The 19,787-nt window shown below is 41.3% G+C and overlaps 1 protein-coding gene across 1 annotated transcript; it reads left to right on the forward strand.

Annotated features, from left to right (window-relative positions):
• The first annotated feature begins 1,216 nt into the window (after positions 1-1,216).
• On the forward strand, positions 1,217-18,298 carry thbs2a (thrombospondin 2a). The gene is made up of 23 exons (XM_083694519.1): positions 1,217-1,282; positions 1,781-1,852; positions 2,276-2,829; positions 3,293-3,377; positions 5,812-6,011; positions 7,078-7,218; positions 7,326-7,419; positions 8,597-8,767; positions 9,660-9,836; positions 10,212-10,385; positions 10,899-11,026; positions 11,147-11,299; positions 12,579-12,797; positions 12,989-13,096; positions 13,329-13,488; positions 13,872-13,990; positions 14,110-14,344; positions 15,848-16,075; positions 16,239-16,510; positions 16,615-16,712; positions 16,827-16,966; positions 17,088-17,127; positions 17,623-18,298. Exons 2-22 carry the CDS (start codon positions 1,786-1,788, stop codon positions 17,120-17,122), a joined length of 3,558 nt encoding a protein of 1,185 aa, XP_083550645.1. The 5' UTR covers positions 1,217-1,282; positions 1,781-1,785; the 3' UTR covers positions 17,123-17,127; positions 17,623-18,298.
• Positions 18,299-19,787: the final 1,489 nt, after the last annotated feature.

Raw genomic sequence — 19,787 nt, forward strand, 5'->3', positions numbered from 1 at the left:
CCAACCTTGGAACGAAACGCCCAAGAATGTGGATTCTATATCAGTGAAATACACAGGCCATTCCTTTCTGACACCATAGAGGGGAGAAAGTATGGGGAAAACTAATTATTTCCTGATTCCAGACGTTTCTGGCAAGAGTTCTTGCCAGCAACGTATTAGGAGCATCCAAATTCTCTAAACATTTAACAGAGACTTTTGTTGTTTTAACCCTGAAAATCCTAGTTAGTTTCCACAATGCTGTAACAGACCATGACTAATGGTCATGCCATTAGTGAATCAACATACAGTAATCTATTAGCAAATAGCACCATGACTCATTCTATACACATGGTGGATAACAATGAATGTAGTTAATTAACTGCTTTATTGCCTGTTTAGTATCATGTATCATGACCAATTGCATGTTGAATAATACACTTAGTAGTGCTTAGTAGGAAACTCAAATAGGGTAATGCTGGAAGTAGATTAAACAGTATTTTTCATCACAAACTAAAGCACTACTAAAAGCAGACTAAATGATAAGCTCTTTACAGTAGAAATGTTAGATTGTTGTCTATAGTGTCATATTGTAATAACTGTTCTGTTCTATTATATTCATAATTCCGAGCAATAAAGTCTAATTTGACGGAATCTTTTGAATAATATGATGATAATCTGTGTTTTGAAAGGATTGAAAAAGTAGTGCGGAGTTATCCTAATTTACATCAACACAGAATTAATTTATGTCGGTTTTCGCATATCCTCAGCAAAGATGTGAGTAGTGTTACACTTCCCCGGACGACCAAAAGCGAGTGCGCACCAATGCTCGCAATCACTTTATCACCATAAATAACTCCTCCCTGAAACTGGATTCCACTCCGACTCTGGTAATGCAGTGAGTTTGATAGAGAGGTGGGATTGGGGCAGGAGTGAGAAGGAGGGGTCATGGGTGGCCTCTAACTGCCCCTGTAAACAGGTATGAGCAAATTACGATATCAGAACGGAATTATGTAATTCGGCCTCAACAACGGATCCAAACATTTCATACTGAAACTTGATTGACAGGATCATACTGAGCTGTATAAAAGAGGGAGGGATGTTGGTGCCTAAGCCACTATCGCTCAAGCCCCTAAGTATGTGGATCTAGTAAACCAAGTGGACTTTAAATTTTACGCATTGGGTTAAAGGAGGTCACCTTTACACTACACTTTTGATATTTATTATAATAACATTTGCTCCTGTTTAACCTAATTTTTCGTTGGATATTGATTGACTTGAATTAAACGGATTGCACTTTCACCAGGTAAGTTCCTAGAATGGGTACATTTTTCTTCATAGTTTTCTATCTGCGTGGCAAATAATTTTGGTGCATTATTTGATTAATAATTATTTCAGTTGACGTGATGCATCAGAAGAGCGTTGTTTTAGAAGTTATATACACACGTTTTTTTTTGTCATATATATATATACAGTTCTTGCTATAATGTGTGTTTGTGTCTTTAGCGGTACTGTACCGGTATTTACCTGGATACAAATGTGAAATGCCAAATGCCATACATGTAAATGTAAATGAAAGTAGGCTACGTTTATTGTTGTAATAAAAACAAAAAAATAAAAACTATTCACACATAGAAGTTGGCTGTCGCGCTGTTAATTAACAGCTGAGCTCACAGTGCGATAAAAAAAATTAAAAAATTAAAAAAGACAAAAAGAAAATGCAACCACTTATAAGTCACTCAGATGACGGAATAATAACATTCTAGAAAAATGATCATCAGCATTTGTCTTTTGTGTTTTGAAGGAGATATGATACTCAGGAGAAGTCTCTACTTGCTGCCCATTTTATTTCTTTGCTCCCCAGCGCTACCTCAAGGTAAATACATAGGCCATCTTATGAGCTTCTTTTTCTTCTTCTTCACCATCATCACATCATCCTTTTCTTTTTCATCACCATCATCATTACCACGTTACGTCTCAACGCCCAATTGCCTTTTTATGTAGTCTCTGCATAGTCAAATAGCTAATAGATTCCACTCTTATTCGATTTCTAAATTTGAGTATATGTTGATGTCATGTTGCATGCATAATGGAGCACAAAGCCACTGGAGCACAAAGTTAGACTTTTCAGATAGTAGTAATACACTACTATTAGGAAATCTCATGGTTATTATCTTTTGGTTAGTGCAATGGAATTTACTAAATAAGTCTACTGGGAAAATATTGCAGTTTCATCAATTAATTGCTCTTTCCCCCTACACAATACCCCTTAACAACCCCCTGTCCTGACTCCTAAAAGATGGTGAGCTGGAGGACGACACTATGTTTGATCTGTTTGATATCAGCCATATCACACGCAAGACTCTGGGTGCCAAGCAATTCCGGGGCCAAGACTCAGAAGCACCTGCTTATCGCTTCATCCGCTTCGACCAGTTACCCTCAGTAAGCGCGCCCGTGCTAAAGCAGATGCTAAGGCAAATCCAGAACAACGAGGGCTTCGTGTTCGTGGCCAGCATGCGCCAGGACCGTGCGTCGCGAGGCACCCTGATTGGTTTGGAGGCCCCCGATGGTCGGCGGCAGTTTGAAATTGTGTCTAATGGGCGCGCCAACACGCTGGACCTTGTCTACTGGGTAGATGGTTCGCAAAATGTGGTGTCCTTCGAGGATGTGGACCTGTCTGACTCGCAGTGGAAGAATATCACCCTTCATGTTCATGGAGAGAATGCTAATTTGTATGTGGGCTGCAGCCTCATAGACAGTTTCATCCTGGACGAGCCTTTCTATGAACACCTGAATGCTGAGGGAAGCCGCATGTACGTCGCCAAGGGATCCATCCGCGAGAACCATTTCAGGGTATGAGTGTTATGCTCTCCTACACAGTGTAGATTATGTGGTTACTAGAGTTCCCTGTACTGTCTGGGAAAAACCTCCATAGACTGTGATTTTTTGTATTTGTATTGCTAGACATCCAAGGGAGCAACTATAGTTTTCCATCTCTACTTTATTACTGTGTGGTCTCATAGGGTGTGTTGCTTAGTTGCAAGGAGGTCCTTCCAATATCCTACTCATAGTCCTACTGGTAATTAAGGTTTAAGAAACAACTTACTTTATAAGGACCAACCATCTAATTTGCAGAAAACTGTTTTGTTGACAGGTCATACAATTTTTCCTGAGCTTGTTATTTATAATTTGTAGGCCTATTTCACAGAGCATGCTATCATAGAAACCAATGATCCTTCCTTAATGGCGAGTTGGGAAGTAAATATGACTTACTGCAACCGCAATCACAGTGACTGGTCTCTTATTCAACACACAGGGCTTACTTCAGAATGTGCGCTTCATCTTCGACACCACCGTGGATGATCTCCTGCGTAACAAAGGCTGTGAGATCACAAAGCCAGGTAAGAATTGTGTTTTGGAAGGTTGGAAGGTTTGAATATTTAGTTTGAACTGATTGAAACCAGCCAATAGGGTGTGCTATGTTGAGGTAACCCAAGGACATAAACTGAGAGGATGTGATGCTGTACTATGTTAAGCACTCTTGTGTGTATCGTGATGGTTGTGCACGCTCTGAATATTTTGGTGATGTGACATCAAGTCGTCCTCACATAAACCCCAGATTAAAGTCCCATTCAATGCAGATGTGACTGCAATCGTGCCTCACATGTAATATCTTGGTTTCTGTATTTCAGTCAGATAAACCATAGCAAATTTCCTGACCAAACCACTTAGAAGATAGATTTCTGTCTTCCATTGTTTGGATATTGCTTTTTGGTCTTCGTTTAAGTGTCGCAAAGCTTGTAGATCAGATATATGGAAATATCTTACAGTATTACATCATGTTTATGGAAACGGCAGTGTCAGTGTGGTGGTGTGAGGTCAACCAATGTGCACAGTAAACAAAAGGAGATACAGATGCTTACATTTTTTTCCATTGGCAAACACACACACACACACACACACACACATGAAATGCTTTGTTCACACTGGGCGTGGTGCCCTTTGGTCCTCAGCAGGGCTCTCATGCAGAGGGGGCTGCTGAGATGGTCCAGATCCCCCATAGATATGATTTTCTTTGGGCTGTCTTTCTCCACCATCCAGCCAGAGGTCACCAGCTCTGGATACAGTGTCTCTACATGCTGGAAGTCGGGTGTCTGTGGACCATGACAAAGCAAAACCATATGAGCGCTGAGAATGTGTGTGTGTGTGCTGTGTGTGTGAGTGTGTGTGTGTTGTCGCGTTGCAGTTATCACAAGTGTGTTTAAATTCCAGCTGAGTAAGCGTATATATTTAACAAATGTCACAAAGGCTTTCCAGTCACTGGAAAGTGTCTAGACAGTCCTAGGAGCCAAGATTTTGCCAGTGCAAAAGTCACTCATAAACTCACACAAATCACAGTCATAAAAAACTGTCACATTGGACATTAATGAGAAGCAGTTTCCCCTCTATCTTCATAGAAAAAAGGTGAATGCATCCAGAGGAAGCAATTGAAAACACATCCAGAGACAGACAGACACACACACACACACACACACACACACACACACACACACACACACACACACACACACATACCTGAGATTTGAATGACTCCACCAGACATTCAAAAAAGAAAAGAAAACATAGCATTGGCTGCAATGGGACCTCCTGATGTAAAACTGGGTCAGCACAACTGCTTGATTTAGAGTCCCTGGGCTCTCATTAATCCACGGCAATTTACATGGGTGACCCAAAAACAGCTGCAGATATCAAATGGACCTCTTGGCTGAATAGTCAGCGTTCCTCTGGTCTTTTGTAGACTCGAGGGGCACACTCTGGGGCTACTAATCAATGTGGAGATCTTATGCCTCTTCACAGTTTATCATGTATTAGCAGTATGTAATATGTCAAACATATGTAGTGAGACCACTGGGATGCATTGGGACAATAGGATTACAAGCAAGACGATGTGGATCATAGAAGTTATGCATAATGCACTACAGCAAAACTCTGGGGAGTATTAGGGGAATTCTAAACAATGGGTGGTTATTAAGCGTATGTTTTTACAAACATAGAAGCCCTGTCCCGTGGAAGGCATATCTGCCCACAGTGTGTTAGAAGTGCACAGCTGGCAGACAAATCAACCCACCCCAGTGTGTTTAAACAAATGGGTTGGCCTTGCCACTCTGACTTCCTGCTCCACATGTGCACTCTGTGGAAAGAGAACTCAGGGAACTCTGGCTCTTGCCATGTTATTTTTCCCCAAAGCTTGGGGAGACAAATGGACACACGAGCAGCAGCTGACCGTGAAACAACTTCCTTTCATTGGCTTCTTATAAATCCATCTCCACCCATTATGGCCCACTCTAGCTTGTTAGGCCCACGCACGTAGAATTGAAGTGGCTGATGAAACCAAATAGTCTGCTCTTCTATGAGGACTCTTGACTGCCCTCTCATCTCAGGGGTAATGAAGATTTATGACAATGGTGTGGCTTTCTCATCACATACAGAAGCGGCACACCCACATGTGTATTTTGAGAACGTTTTATGTGCATTTCACCCCCTCTTCAGTCTCTGTGTCCTGTTTGATAGACTTGGTATGGATGGCTGTCTACTTTTCCCAAAGTGAAAGTTTCTCTTTGTTGGATATCTGTTTAAGGAACCATTATTAGCATGTTGCTGACCTCATTGTTCAGTAGAAGACTGCCAATTATTGTTCAATTCCATGATCAAGTCCCTTTTACTTTCTTCTCTGTTGCACTCTTGTATCATTGTAGATCATCCTTTGTAATGTTCCATCATGCATTCATTCTCATTTCCCTTTTTCCTCCTCTCTTTCTCAAACTTTCTGTCCAGATGAGGCCAATACAGTGAGTGAGAGCACAGAGATGGTGGACGTGAGTCCTGCCATCACCACTAACTTTATCGGGCAGAAAACAGAAAAGCTGGGGGCAGACATGTGTGAGCGCTCCTGTGAGGAACTCAGCACCATGTTCCAGGAGCTCAAAGGCCTCCGCGTCATAGTTGGCAACCTTATTGATGGCCTGCAGAAAGTGGTAGGTGCTCCATCCATGTATTAGCAACTGTAAGTGCTGTTATTATACTAGGTCTGTGATAGAATAGAAGGGAGGTTGATGTCAGGAAAGTTACTGTATCTTTCACTGTACATTTAAGTATGTTTATATGGTGTATATCTGCTTATCTATAGTATGAATTGAATGCTGAATTGTTATCTTGAATCAGTGTATGAACATGTTTTCTGGAGAGCTATTGTTTAAAAAAAATGTTAAAGAATGGGCTGTACAATCCCTGGCATTATATAATAACATGATAATATATGATAAAATATAGACAGAAAATATATAGACAGCAGATAGCCTACATTGATTTGGTGGCAAACATGAGTGTTTTGAGAGGTGCTGGTGATGCCATACCTGTGAAAGTCATGCTAGAACTGCAGGGCTGATCTTGACAGTTGGAGTCAGACAGTTTTGTTATGGCATGTTACATGTGGATATAGGAAGTGTTCCCTTGGCAGCGATTGGGTCCAGCCTAATGTCTGGCTGTGTTTAAACAGACCATGCGCTTCCTCTGGGAGCCTCCTGGCAATAAGGGAGTCTGGGCATGATCCTTGGGAAAAAACTGCTGGGATAAGAAGGGTCCCTTAGGCTCTTCCAGACCAAGTGGTGTCTCATAGCCTAACACTACTGTCTCTCTAGTCAAACACACACACACACACACACACACACACACACACACACACACACACACACACACACACACACACACACACTTTGGCAGTAGCTCATTTGCTGACAGTTTCCAAGTGTTCAGAAGCTCAGCCAGGAATCCTTTAAACTCCAATCTGGTCAGAGGTTACAATGTGCAAACTGAACAACACTTTAAATGGCTGCCTTCACATTTTCGTTATAGCAATATGTTTCTGCAGAGAGAGCATACATCACTTAATGAAAAGATGTAATGAAGTGTGTTTGCACATATTCCCCCCATATGGATAGAGGTTTTTTTATTGTGCCTTTGTTGTCATGTTTTTCTTGTTTTTTGACAGCTTTTTTCCAAGCTTTTTCTAAACTGTATGTCTGTCATTTGCTGTAACCTCAGACAGAGGAGAACACAGTCATGAAGGAGGCTCTGGGGAAGATGAAGAACTCCAAGGAAAAGAACATGTGCTGGCAGGATGGCCGACTGTTTGAAGATAAGGAGGACTGGGTCGTGGACAGCTGCACCAAGTGTACCTGCCAGGTAGGGTGAAGTTATATTGACACATGAAGACAAAGAGATGGCATAGCATTAATATAGCATTAATATGACAGCTAAGAGAGACACTAATATCTGCTTTATCATGGCAGGAGTCCAAGATTGTCTGTCACCAAATTACATGTCCCGCAGTAGCCTGTGCCAGCCCATCCTTTATTGATGGCGAGTGTTGCCCCGTATGTCTACGTAAGTAATCACTCATCTGTGCATGATGGCAATAAGGAATGGCATTGCATTGGCCAATAAACACACACACACACACACGCACACACACACACACACACACACACACACACACACACACACACACACACACACACACACACACAGAGTTAATTTTATGCTTTGTTACTTTTAAGATACAGTACCGGAAAAACAACACTCTGTGTATATTAAGTTTTAATAATAAAGCTCTGTTATATAAAGCCAGCTTGTTTTTAAGGGCCAACCACAGATTTTATTATTAAAAACTAACCACCAATACTAGATGCTTCCACACACTGAAGTGGTCACTGTGGGATTTAGAATGATGATGTCATGCAAACCCTGGAATCAAAACAGCCTGGACAGATCCTTTTTTGTCAGCTTTTTAAACCTCTCAACAATGAGAAGAACTGCATAAATGTCATGGGTGTGTGAAGTCCAATAAAAGCCAGGACTGAGTATTTGTTACTGTAGAAGAAAGGTTGTTTAAAAACCTCTTATGTGTTTCTATTTGCAGTATGAGTGTTTGTATACACTCACTGAGGACTTTATTAGGAACACTATACTAATACTGGGTAGGGCCTCCCTTTGCTCTCAAAACAGCCTCAATTCTTCGTGGCATTGATTCCACAAGATGTTGGAAACATTCCTTTGTGATTCTGGTCCATGATGACATGATTGCATCACGCAATTCCTGCAGATTTTTCAGGTGCACTTTCAAGCTGTGAATCTCCCGTTCTACCACATCCTAAAGGTGTTCTATTGGATTCAGATCCTGTGACTGGGAAGGCCACTGAAGAACACTGAACTCATTGTCATGTTCATGAAATCAGTTTGAGACGACTTTTGCTTTGTGACATGGTGCATTATCATGCTGGAAGAAGCCATTAGAAGATGGGTAAATTGTGGCCATGAAGGGATGCACATGGTTAGCAACAATACTCAAATAGGCTGTGGCATTCAAGCGATGATTCATTGGTATTAACGGGCCCAAATTGTTGGGCCAAGAAAACATTCCCCACACCATTACACCACCTCCACCATGAGAAGGTGTACAGGTGTTCCTAATAAGTGCTCTGTGAGTGTATGTCCTGTGTGCATTTGTGTATAACATAATTGTGTGGAATACAAAGCTAATTAATCTATGAATTAATTCCAGCTAAAGATAGTGAGGATGGCTGGTCTCCCTGGTCTGAGTGGACAGAGTGCACTGTGACCTGTGGGACAGGTACACAGCAGAGGGGCAGATCCTGTGATGCCACCAGTAACCCCTGCTCTGGCCCCTCCATCCAGACCCGCAAGTGCAGCCTGGGAAAATGTGACAGCCGCGGTGAGTCTCGGCTGCCAACCTCTCCCATCACCACTTTATACAGTATCTGCTCATGGACTGTAGGTCTCTCTTGGAAATGGGATTCCACACTTTAATGACACTTCACCAGGTAAAGGATAGATTATATGCAGGAGCTCAGAAACACATTCCTTTTACACATCTCTAAGAACAGCAACAATCATATGTTAACAGAGTCCAGAAGATCATTGCAACAGATATATTTGCCTGCTCCTTCCATAATGTGAGTGTGTGCATGTGTTTATAAAGTGATAGAGGCTGCATTGTGCTTCAACAAAGGATCAAGGTCAGAGACACAGCAGGATGAGATCAAAGAGCTGTTTCATTATGACGTATGAGTGACTTAATAGAAATAGGGAAGTTCTTCTAGGGTGGGGTTTGTTGGAGAAGGACCTCTTCTCATTCTGTCTCTCTCTTTGTAACAATATGGAACTCAATTCCACCAAGCACTCCAGTAGTTTGATTAGATTTTTGTGGGTTTTGTGTTCTCCTTTTTTCTCCACTAAATTTTTAAATTGATAAACAGTGGGTTGATGAATAACTGGTTAACCTTGTGGAGCATGACTAATTGTAATACACATTACTTTGTTCCTCTGATTTTGGGCTTACAAAAACATACAGATAGCTGCTGACTGACTGTGTCATGGTCTAAAATACAGTCTGACTCACTGGTCTACAATTACCTCTGTTTGGATGGAAAGTCAAGTTGAACCACTGGCCTACCTATGATTGATATAGAGAATATGAAGGTGGTTTGTAAAGTTTGAATGTATTGTTCATCGCCCATTTGCTACAGTTGGTACTGTAGCTATTTAAGGTTTGTATGTGATTCAATTATCTTTTGTATGACTGATTCGTCACTGTTTGTGTCCAGTTCGCCAGGATGGTGGTTGGAGTTTGTGGTCACCTTGGTCCTCCTGCTCAGTGACCTGTGGAGAAGGTCAGATCACCAGGATACGCCACTGCAATGCCCCTGTCCCTCAGCTGGGGGGCAACGATTGTGAGGGCAGTGGGAGAGAGACCCAGCGCTGCGAGGCCAAGCCATGTCCCAGTAAGTACACTGGAACACACAGACAGGAACAACATCCATACTCACTCACTCACAGTATAGGTGTGTGTGTGTGTGTGTGGGGGGGGGGGGGGGGGGGGGCAACAGTCACATACCCGACTGACATCCTGTCTGTTTTATGAAATGTTAATTCCAAATTAACTCAGGATGTGCACCACTGAGGTGATAGGTTCCAGGCTTCTCATGCTTAGAGTGGAGTGGCCACTCTGTAAAATGGATACAAAGTGTTTGCAGATTGTGTCTTAGGCCTAAAACTACAGTAACTCTTTGTTTCACATTATTAAAAGTTACATGATGACTATGGTAATAAGTTAATTCTGATGGTCTGTTAACTGCTTAATTGGTGTCCATGTGCAGTTGATGGTGGTTGGGGACCATGGTCTCCATGGGCAACCTGTTCTGCAACCTGTGATGGTGGCATTAAGGGTCGAACCCGTGTCTGCAACAGCCCTCATCCCCAGTATGGCGGCAAGAAATGTCCCGGGGAGGCCCAAGACACCGATGCCTGCAACAAAAAGGAATGTCCTATCGGTTAGTCAGCATCACCCACCCCTCCCCTTCTCCATTTCAGTTATATTATCTAATGTTAGCATAACTGTGATAAGGGCTCTAATAACAAAGTCTGAGTAGATTTCTGATATCTGCACATGGTAATCCATCGTTGTGACAGCCAACTTGGTTTGACTAGCAACCGGCTTTTGCTGTTTAAAAAAAAGCCCCCCAGGGACTTTTAAACTGAATATCAGTGTTCAGAACCACAATGTAGTAATATAGTAATAGTAGTAATAATAATAATAATAATAATAATAATAATAATAATAATAATAATAATAATAATAATAACAATAATTTATGACATTTATAAATGCTCAAGTGCATGAAGTAATATAGAAAATTTGTAAGAAAAAAAAGAAAAGCAAAACAAATATATACATAACCATATCATAAAGCCTTATCACTGTCCAAACCAAGCTTTAGTCAGGTCCTGATAAGTAAACTATTTCCTGTTGTTTTATTTATTAATCTTTTATGACTCCCTTCCAGACGGCTGTCTGTCCAACCCATGTTTTGGTGGGGTGGACTGCAACAGTGCCTCTGATGGCTCCTGGGAGTGTGGGCCCTGCCCTGTTGGTTTCCGTGGCAACGGAACCTACTGTGAAGATATTAACGAGGTAAACGATAGAAGACAAGAAACTGGATGTTACAGATATGCATTTTACTCTCAGCACACAGTAACTAAATCATATTAGAGTCAATGACCCTGGTTCTCCTTCTGATCCCTTCCTCCCTAGTGTGACATGGTCTCTGATGTTTGCTATAAAGTGAGTGGAACACCGCGCTGCATCAACACTGACCCAGGGTACCACTGCCTACCCTGCCCTCCTAGATACAAGGGCACCCAGCCATTCGGCATGGGAGTGGACGCTGCCAAGAAGAACAAACAGGTACTTCATTCAAGGTCATCTTTAGGCTCATAGAATACACACCTATACTTGAACACTGATTTGGCAGTTGAAAGTCATACATCTTTTCGCATGTCAGATCCCAATATTTATGCCTGATGGGAGCGGCAGCCCATGTTGATTTAGTGCCTTAATTCTGGGAGTGTGCGTGCACAGTGCTGTAGGGTAGGCCCCCCGGCCACTGTACATAAATGTGATACACCTTGACCCAGTCAAGAGAGGGGAGGGGGTAGCAGAACTGGAGTTTGGTAACCCTTAATAACAAACATCTGCTACAGTTGTCTCTATTTTTCTCCTTCAATTCAGTCTATTTACAGTATAAGTGGAGATGAGACTGTTCACACCTTATTGTTGTGGCCTTGTGACTGTGATTATGTTGCTAAGTGTACAGTAGCATACCTGACTGATCTGGTGGAGGATGTATCATAGCATAAATAATCTAAAAGGCTTGCACACTTTTATCAAAGGTGGTATGGAAGCAATTTTGCATGTGCCTTTGGGTTTCTCTATAGTTTTTGCTCAATAACTGAGTGCAAGGTGATATGTGTTTGATAAGAGACACATTTATAAGTCAAATGTATTGCTTTTTGATGTCCTGTGTCATGACATTAACCACTGGCAAAACATCTGTTGTGGGATATGTTCATTCTCCTTTGATAACTGATTTCACAGATTACTTGGAAAATCATTCAGCACACCGCTCTGCCCAAATGTTGCATAACACCCCAAGTGAATCCCATTGTCAGTGCCCTCTAAAACTGGATGGCTTTGATCTGACGCCACCGTTTTACCAGTTGATTTGAGGAAAGGGCAATTGCCTCATAGCTGGCAAGGATCAGCCTCATTTCACAGTGCAGATTAAAGGCGTTCTCATGCTGACACATCATGCTCTATGAGTTCATGCAGTAGCATCCAGAGTAGAATGATGTTCATCAGTTTATAATGATGGGCAGCTGCAGCTACCTAATGCCAGAATACACAGGGCACAGCAGGGTTATAGCAGGGGGCATGTATACAGTAGGTGAAGTAGCCTACTCACATGATAGTTGTATATGTATATATTCTCAAACAGCTATGTTGTCTGAAAATACACTTCTCTCCAATAAATGAAAGACTTTCTTAACTTTTACCACAATCTGCCTCAGTAAGTAAACATGACATGCCATGTAAAGACAAAAGGTATTAGAGATGCAATATTGTATGGGTTCATTATTTAATTATGTTAACTTTGGTGATATGCTCGCTGTGTCCCTCTCTCTAGCTGTGTGAGCCAGAGAACCCCTGCAAGGACAAGACCCACAACTGCCACAGGTCTGCAGAGTGTATCTACCTCAGCCATTTCAATGACCCCATGTACAAGTGTGAGTGTAGGATTGGTTATGCCGGAGATGGCTTTATCTGTGGGGAAGACTCCGACCTGGATGGCTGGCCCAATCAGAACTTGGTGTGTGGAGCCAATGCCACCTATCACTGCAAGAAGGTACAGTAAACTGACCTAACTCAACCCTTTGGTCTATTTACACATAAGCGTCTGACATAGATTCTGTGAAGCCATTAATAAATTAATGCTTTTTTCTCTCTAAAGAAATGTTCACATGTTCCAAGCCTCTGACACTCCTGGACAATTCTGTGAATGTCATAAATTGATTCCAGTTCTAATCAATGTTGCAGGACAACTGCCCCAACCTACCTAACTCTGGACAAGAGGACTTTGACAAAGACAGTCAAGGAGACGCTTGTGACAAGGATGATGACAATGATGGAATCGTAGACGAGAGAGTAAGAGCTTTTACAGGCAGATTTATAGAATAGAGAATCAAATGTCTTCTCCGTGAGGAAATAAAATATAAAAATAAATCTGTAAATATCTGTGGAAGTATAGATCAACATGTAAATTACTTCTCTGTGGTGTTAATCTATACTGCTGCCAATATAATGAATCATCATTGCGTGGTCCGATGATATCAAAAGTGGATCTCTAATTAATAAACATATTGATGCTCTCTTTCAGGACAACTGTCCCCTCCTGTACAACCCCCGTCAGTTTGACTTTGACAAGGATGATGTGGGTGACCGCTGTGACAACTGCCCCTATGAACACAACCCTGCTCAAATTGACACTGACCACAATGGAGAAGGGGATGCCTGTGCAGTGGACATTGATGGAGATGGTACTATCGCTTACAAAATGACTTCACAATATACTTTGACATTATTGTAATATTAGTGAGATCAGGGATAGGCTCTTCCAAGCCCTTATGATGATATTGATATGATATGCAATGATATTGCATTGATATCAAGTTTGATACTGAACTACTCAGAATTAATCAGTTCTAGAAAATTAAATATTTATTTCTAGATATGTGCTTGGGACAGTAAATCATATGATCAGGAATGACAACATGGCACAGATTAGCAATTTACCTCTGCCCTCAACTCTGCTGAGTGATTCATTATTATCTCTATGACATGGTATCAGATACAGTATGACATGTGCAAGCACAGGCAAGTACCGTAAATGTCTAAGACTATGACTACCCTTTCCCTTCAGAAATTCTAAACGAGCATGACAACTGCCCCTACGTGTACAACAATGACCAGAAGGACACAGACATGGATGGAGTGGGTGACCAGTGTGACAACTGCCCATTGTTGCACAACCCAGACCAGGTAAGAAACAGTGAGGGTCAATGGACAAGAAGTATAATAAGTAGAGACAGAGAGGTAAAAGGTATTGGTCTATGAAAACTGTGGTTAGGATTTTTTCAAGATGGTTATCTGTCCAACAGGCTGACACAGACAATGACTTGGTTGGAGACCAATGTGACAACAACCAGGACATTGATGAAGACGGCCACCAGAACAATTTGGACAACTGCCCCTACGTCGCCAATTCGAACCAGGCTGACCATGACAAGGATGGCAAAGGGGATGCCTGTGACTATGACGATGACAATGATGGTGTGCCCGATGATAAGGATAACTGCAGACTGACCCCCAATGAAGACCAGCTGGACTTGGATGGTGAGGGGGGGGGGTTTGGGAGTTCAGGTCAAAATGCTTTAGCCTCTGATGCAGTTTCGAGGTCGGCTGCTACCACTCGAGTGTGCTAGCCACAGGCACAGACAGACAGACAGACAGACAGACAGACAGACAATTAGACAGACACACACACACACACACACACACATACACTCATTGGACACTTTATTAGGAACACTATACTAATACTGGGTAGGGCCTACCTTTGCTCTATTGGATTCAAATCCTGTGACTGGAAAGGCCACTGAAGAACACTGAACTCATTGTCATGTTCATGAAACCAGTTTGAGACGACTTTTGCTTTGTGACATGGTGCATTATCATGCTGGAAGTAGCCATTAGAAGATGGATAAATTGTGGCCATGAAGGGATGCACATGGTCAGCAACAATACTTAAATAGGCTGTGACATTGAAGCGATGATTGATTGGTATTAACAGGCCCAAAGTGTGCCAAGAAAACATTCCCCACACCATTACACCACCTCCACCATGAGAAGGTGTACAGGTGTTCCTAATAAAGTGTTCAGTGAGTGTATATACACACGCACACACACACCATGCATCAACATGTTGAATGTCCTTCCCCTGTTTTTCCCTTGGCCTGCCCTGCTCAAGGCTGCAGCTGCCTGTCTGTGGAGTATTAGCCAGTAGCTACGGGTTGATTTGTGACTCCAATAATATCCCAATATATCTGAGCTAATATCACACATCTATCTATCTATCACCCTCTACAAAATGAGTGCAAAATGTGAAATATGGTGGGTTATGGAAGAGTTACAAAATAAAAAAAGGTCAGGGTTGCCAAGGAGGGCATGCACCAGGTTATGAAGCTTTTATTTCCAAGGGGCATATGTGCTTGCTCTTGATTAATCCTCAGTGCCCAATTTCACCAGGGTTACCTAGAGTTTGTTTAGGTGCATTTTACTGGAAACAGGCTGCAGAGAAGGAGGGCCCTAGAGCTAGATGCTTTCACGCTATTCACACCTCATCAGATAGTGTTTATTTGATAGAATCAGGTCAGTCCCCTGTGCAATAACTAGAGAGTTGAGAAAAGGCAGCTACTTCTCTGTTGTGGGCTTTTTTGAACGCTGGCGTCCTCTCCCCTGTCCACTCAAGCCCAGAGTCTGTTTCGAATAGACTTCAGACTCTCAGATAGTTACATGTATCAGTGGAAGTTGTCACGGCATGAAAAGATAGCTGAGGTTCCTTATTGGACTTGGCGGGGATATTAAAGCTGGCTTCTTGGGAAGAACTGCTTTTTTTCCATTCTGTTTTAAAGAAAACTAGATAGAGCATCTTAGTCCTCCCTGCAGTGGGAATTTTGCAACATTACCTTTAATGTGAAAAGAAGAACGATTTATATTTCAGTCTCTAGAAAAGACAGCCTGTTTTTGAGGTAAAGATTCAGAATAAGATGTATAGAATGTGTATATTCACTGTGCCTCTGTATTTTGACTGAATATTTCTGGGGGTTTTATCAACAGGTGATGGTAGGGGAGATGCCTGCAAAGATGACTTTGACAACGACAACATCCCAGACATCTTTGACGTGTGCCCAGAGAACAATGCTATCAGCATCACTGACTTCAGGAAGTTCCAGATGGTCCACTTGGATCCCAAGGGAACCACACAGATCGACCCTAACTGGGTGGTCAGACATCAGGGCAAAGAGCTGGTGCAGACTGCCAACTCTGACCCTGGCATTGCAGTAGGTGAGCAGGATTACTTCAGACACTTCTACAGTGTATTCTTCCTTAGGTTGTAAAAGCATTCCGTTTAGAGATGTTACATACCGGCATACAGTACACAATGCCTAACTATTCATACTCTGTGAATAGCACTATACGTATTGACATGTTTACCCCGCCATCCCAGGCTTTGATGAGTTCAATGCAGTGGACTTCAGTGGCACATTCTACGTGAACACAGACCGGGATGATGACTATGCAGGCTTCGTTTTCGGGTACCAGTCAAGCGGGCGCTTCTATGTTGTGATGTGGAAGCAGATCACACAGACCTATTGGGAAGACAAGCCCTCCAAGGCCTTTGGCATCTCTGGGGTTTCTCTCAAAGTGGTCAACTCTACCACAGGCACCGGGGAGAATCTCCGAAATGCCCTGTGGCACACTGGTAACACTAATGGACAGGTAAGCTACCATCTAGAATGGCAACCTACACTAGAGTGACAGAAAATCATAAACATCATATCATAGCTGCCCCCCTTTTCAACATACACTCCACTCCTTCACAGGTGCGCACTCTTTGGCATGACCCAAAGAACATTGGCTGGAAAGATTACACCGCCTACAGGTGGCACCTGATCCACAGACCAAAGACTGGTTTCATCAGGTGAGCAGACTCACGCACTACACAGCTGTGTTACATACTGTACACATACACCTTGATGATGGCAGTACCAGGAGTACACTGTTAAATCCAAGCCCTCTTCTGTGTGTTTTCCAGAGTTGTGGTTTATGAAGGTAAACAGATTTTGGCAGACTCAGGACCAGTGTACGATAAGACGTTTGCTGGAGGACGGTTAGGGCTGTTTGTCTTCTCCCAGGAGCTGGTCTTCTTCTCCGACCTGAAATACGAGTGCAGAGGTAAGTAGTCTTCCTGTTTATGCTTAGTAAGAAGAATGTTTGGTGTATGTAAAAGCTCTCTCCTTTTTTTGGACAAATTCAGATGGGTTTTTAAACCTTCAACATCTTTTCCAATATTCAGATAAGCCGGAGTTTCCAACTGTGTTCATCTGGTAACAATAGTAAGGAGTCTCTGTTTTGTGTCGGCTTTAACAAAAAACAGTCACGCTTTGTTGCTGCTTGTCACCTTGCCTGGTTACAATGACTTACACACTTTGAAAAAGGCTGTATGTATGGATTTGATCACAAATACTAGAAAAATTTAATCACGTTGTTGTTGTTGTTGTTGTTGTTGTTGTTGTTGCTTTTTTGATGCACACAAGGCATTACTTGGCCAGAGTCGTAGACACAGTATAGGTCCTCACAACATAACGCTGCACTGCAGCTCATTGAAAACATTTGCTGAACTTGGTGCTTGGTGCCACATGGCACTGTCAGCCTGCAAAAGCATTGAATACATTAGCAATCTTACATTTTCAGGACCTATAGTGTAGACATAATCTACAACTCTGCACTTGGCTATTGAAGCTAAATCTACTTTTATGTTCAAGCTTTGTTGTAGAAAACTAGCTAATTGTGAGTATATAATGCTATGTTTCCACATTTTTTTTCTCCAGATAATTGAATCAGAGGGCAAAAGATACTAACCTCATCACCAAATCTTTGCTTGTCTGTCATTTCAATCAATGAAATTGAGCTTTACTCTTCAAAGACCATAGGACCTTCTACTTTGCCTGTAACTATCCATAGAAGAGGAAACCATGGCCATTTCCATTTTCCTGAGTGCCTTACATGAAAGACATTTCCGTGGGAAGTGAAAACAGATGAGAGTGGACAAATAAAAGCCTTAAAAAAGCCTAAAAAGGAATAGTAACCAATGTTGTCAACATATTATAGGGATTCTTTGTACAACCACTTTTGTCATTTTCTCCTATATTTTCTATTTTCTACAGCTTTGAATTGACTTAATGCAGTACATGCAAATGTTTATATAACATTCCTCTATATTTTTTAATAAACATCAATATTGTATGTGCTGGGACAGACCGCAGCTCAGTACATGTTCAGTGAATGTCAAGGCTTTCATGTCCAGCATCTAAAGGTCTCTGCATTGACCTCTGCAATTCTAGCCATGCAGTGAACATTTGGCTCAATCTTAATTAATCTGCCAAACTCTTGATTGACACCAAAGCACATTGATGTACAGTAGCTAACTTTGGCAAAGTTACTTTTTTTATAGATTCTCACCATACTGAATGCAGTTTTGTCAAAAGGGTCTAGAGTTCCTCATTTGAAAATGTGTCTACATCTGTAAGCCATGAGACCATTTTATAGCATTTTTAAGTTTGGTTCAAGATGTTCATACTAAGTCTGTATTATAATTTCTTCTGTAAATTATTTATGTTATCCGATTTGGTCATGTTTGTTTGTTTGCTTTTTTGTTAGAGATTGTAAATAATTATTTATTTGTTTACACTGATGCAATTTCACATTTGAAGTACAACAGATAATTGTTGAATACAACCTACAAATTTCTCAAACATCAAGATAAAATACACTATCACAAGCTTTGTGTAATATGCAGTGTTATGTCATGCATTACTCAATTGATATGTTCATTAAGTAAGTTCTCAAGAGACAGTCAGAAACATTTGGCCACTTCACTCAGATCTAATATAGAAGACAATGCTGTCGTTATGAGATATGTATTTATAAAACCAAGAGTGTTGAGGCACAGAGAGTTGATGTGATGTAAGAATGTCGTGTTTAGGTTAGTTGTAGTAGTAGTATGTGTGAGAGAGCCACAATGTTCATTATGTTAAATGTTCACAGCATCCCTGACCTTGACAACTGATGGTCTGAGGTTTAGGCATCTATGCATTGTGTGTGGGGGAGCATTTTACACTAAATGTGACTTTCATATGCCAGGGTTCACTCAAAAAGACATTGGGAACTTTCTGTTTTGAGTGAGTGAAAATTAAACCAGATGAAGGCGATTCTAAAATCTACAGTATTTCACAAAGTAAATCACAAAGGTTTCTTGTAACTTTTGGTCGCATCATATGGATCAAGGAATTTGCAGTGTATAGCTACTAGTTGTTGTGAGTCTGTATAGCATTTATTGTTTTGTTTTTTGTGGTTTGTTACTAGCTTGTTATATTTTGTTGGGGATTTTGCAATGCACAAATGTAAATTGTTTCTGGTATTCATGTGTTGTAAAATCGACATTTTCTACAAACCATTGTTTGTAAGTGTTTTACTTAAAAGAGATTATCTTGTTTCATAAATAAATCACTTGTACACCATTCATTGTTCATTATGACAATTCATTGACACTTTCTTTTTTACAGATACTATAAACTTGTTTAGAAAACAGTGATAAGCTTGGAACCTGTGTTTAATAGGAGCAGCCAACATTGATAGAAATGTTTGCAACCAGGATTGAAGGCAGAGAACATGTTGCAGATGTAACACATATCATTTTAACTATATTCCATGACATCACTTTAACAGTGAACACTATTTCAGAGAAACAAGTTCACCTCTCTAACCTTGCAGTGAGATTCCAAACAAAAGGATGTTTGAGATGTTTTCACACTGAGGTTAGAGAGAGGCTATTGACTGGTCAAACACACAACATACATTGTCAAATGCAATACTTATTGAAACCAAATTTGACCTTTTACAAGTGAACTATAGAGTCATGTACAGCATTGTACAACTTGACTTTAAAACAGATTTAATTATTTTATTTGTATTTTTTTTGTCACTGATCTACGCA

This window comes from Argentina silus (genome assembly GCF_951799395.1).
Source record: "Argentina silus genome assembly, chromosome: X".
Lineage (NCBI taxonomy): Eukaryota > Metazoa > Chordata > Actinopteri > Argentiniformes > Argentinidae > Argentina > Argentina silus.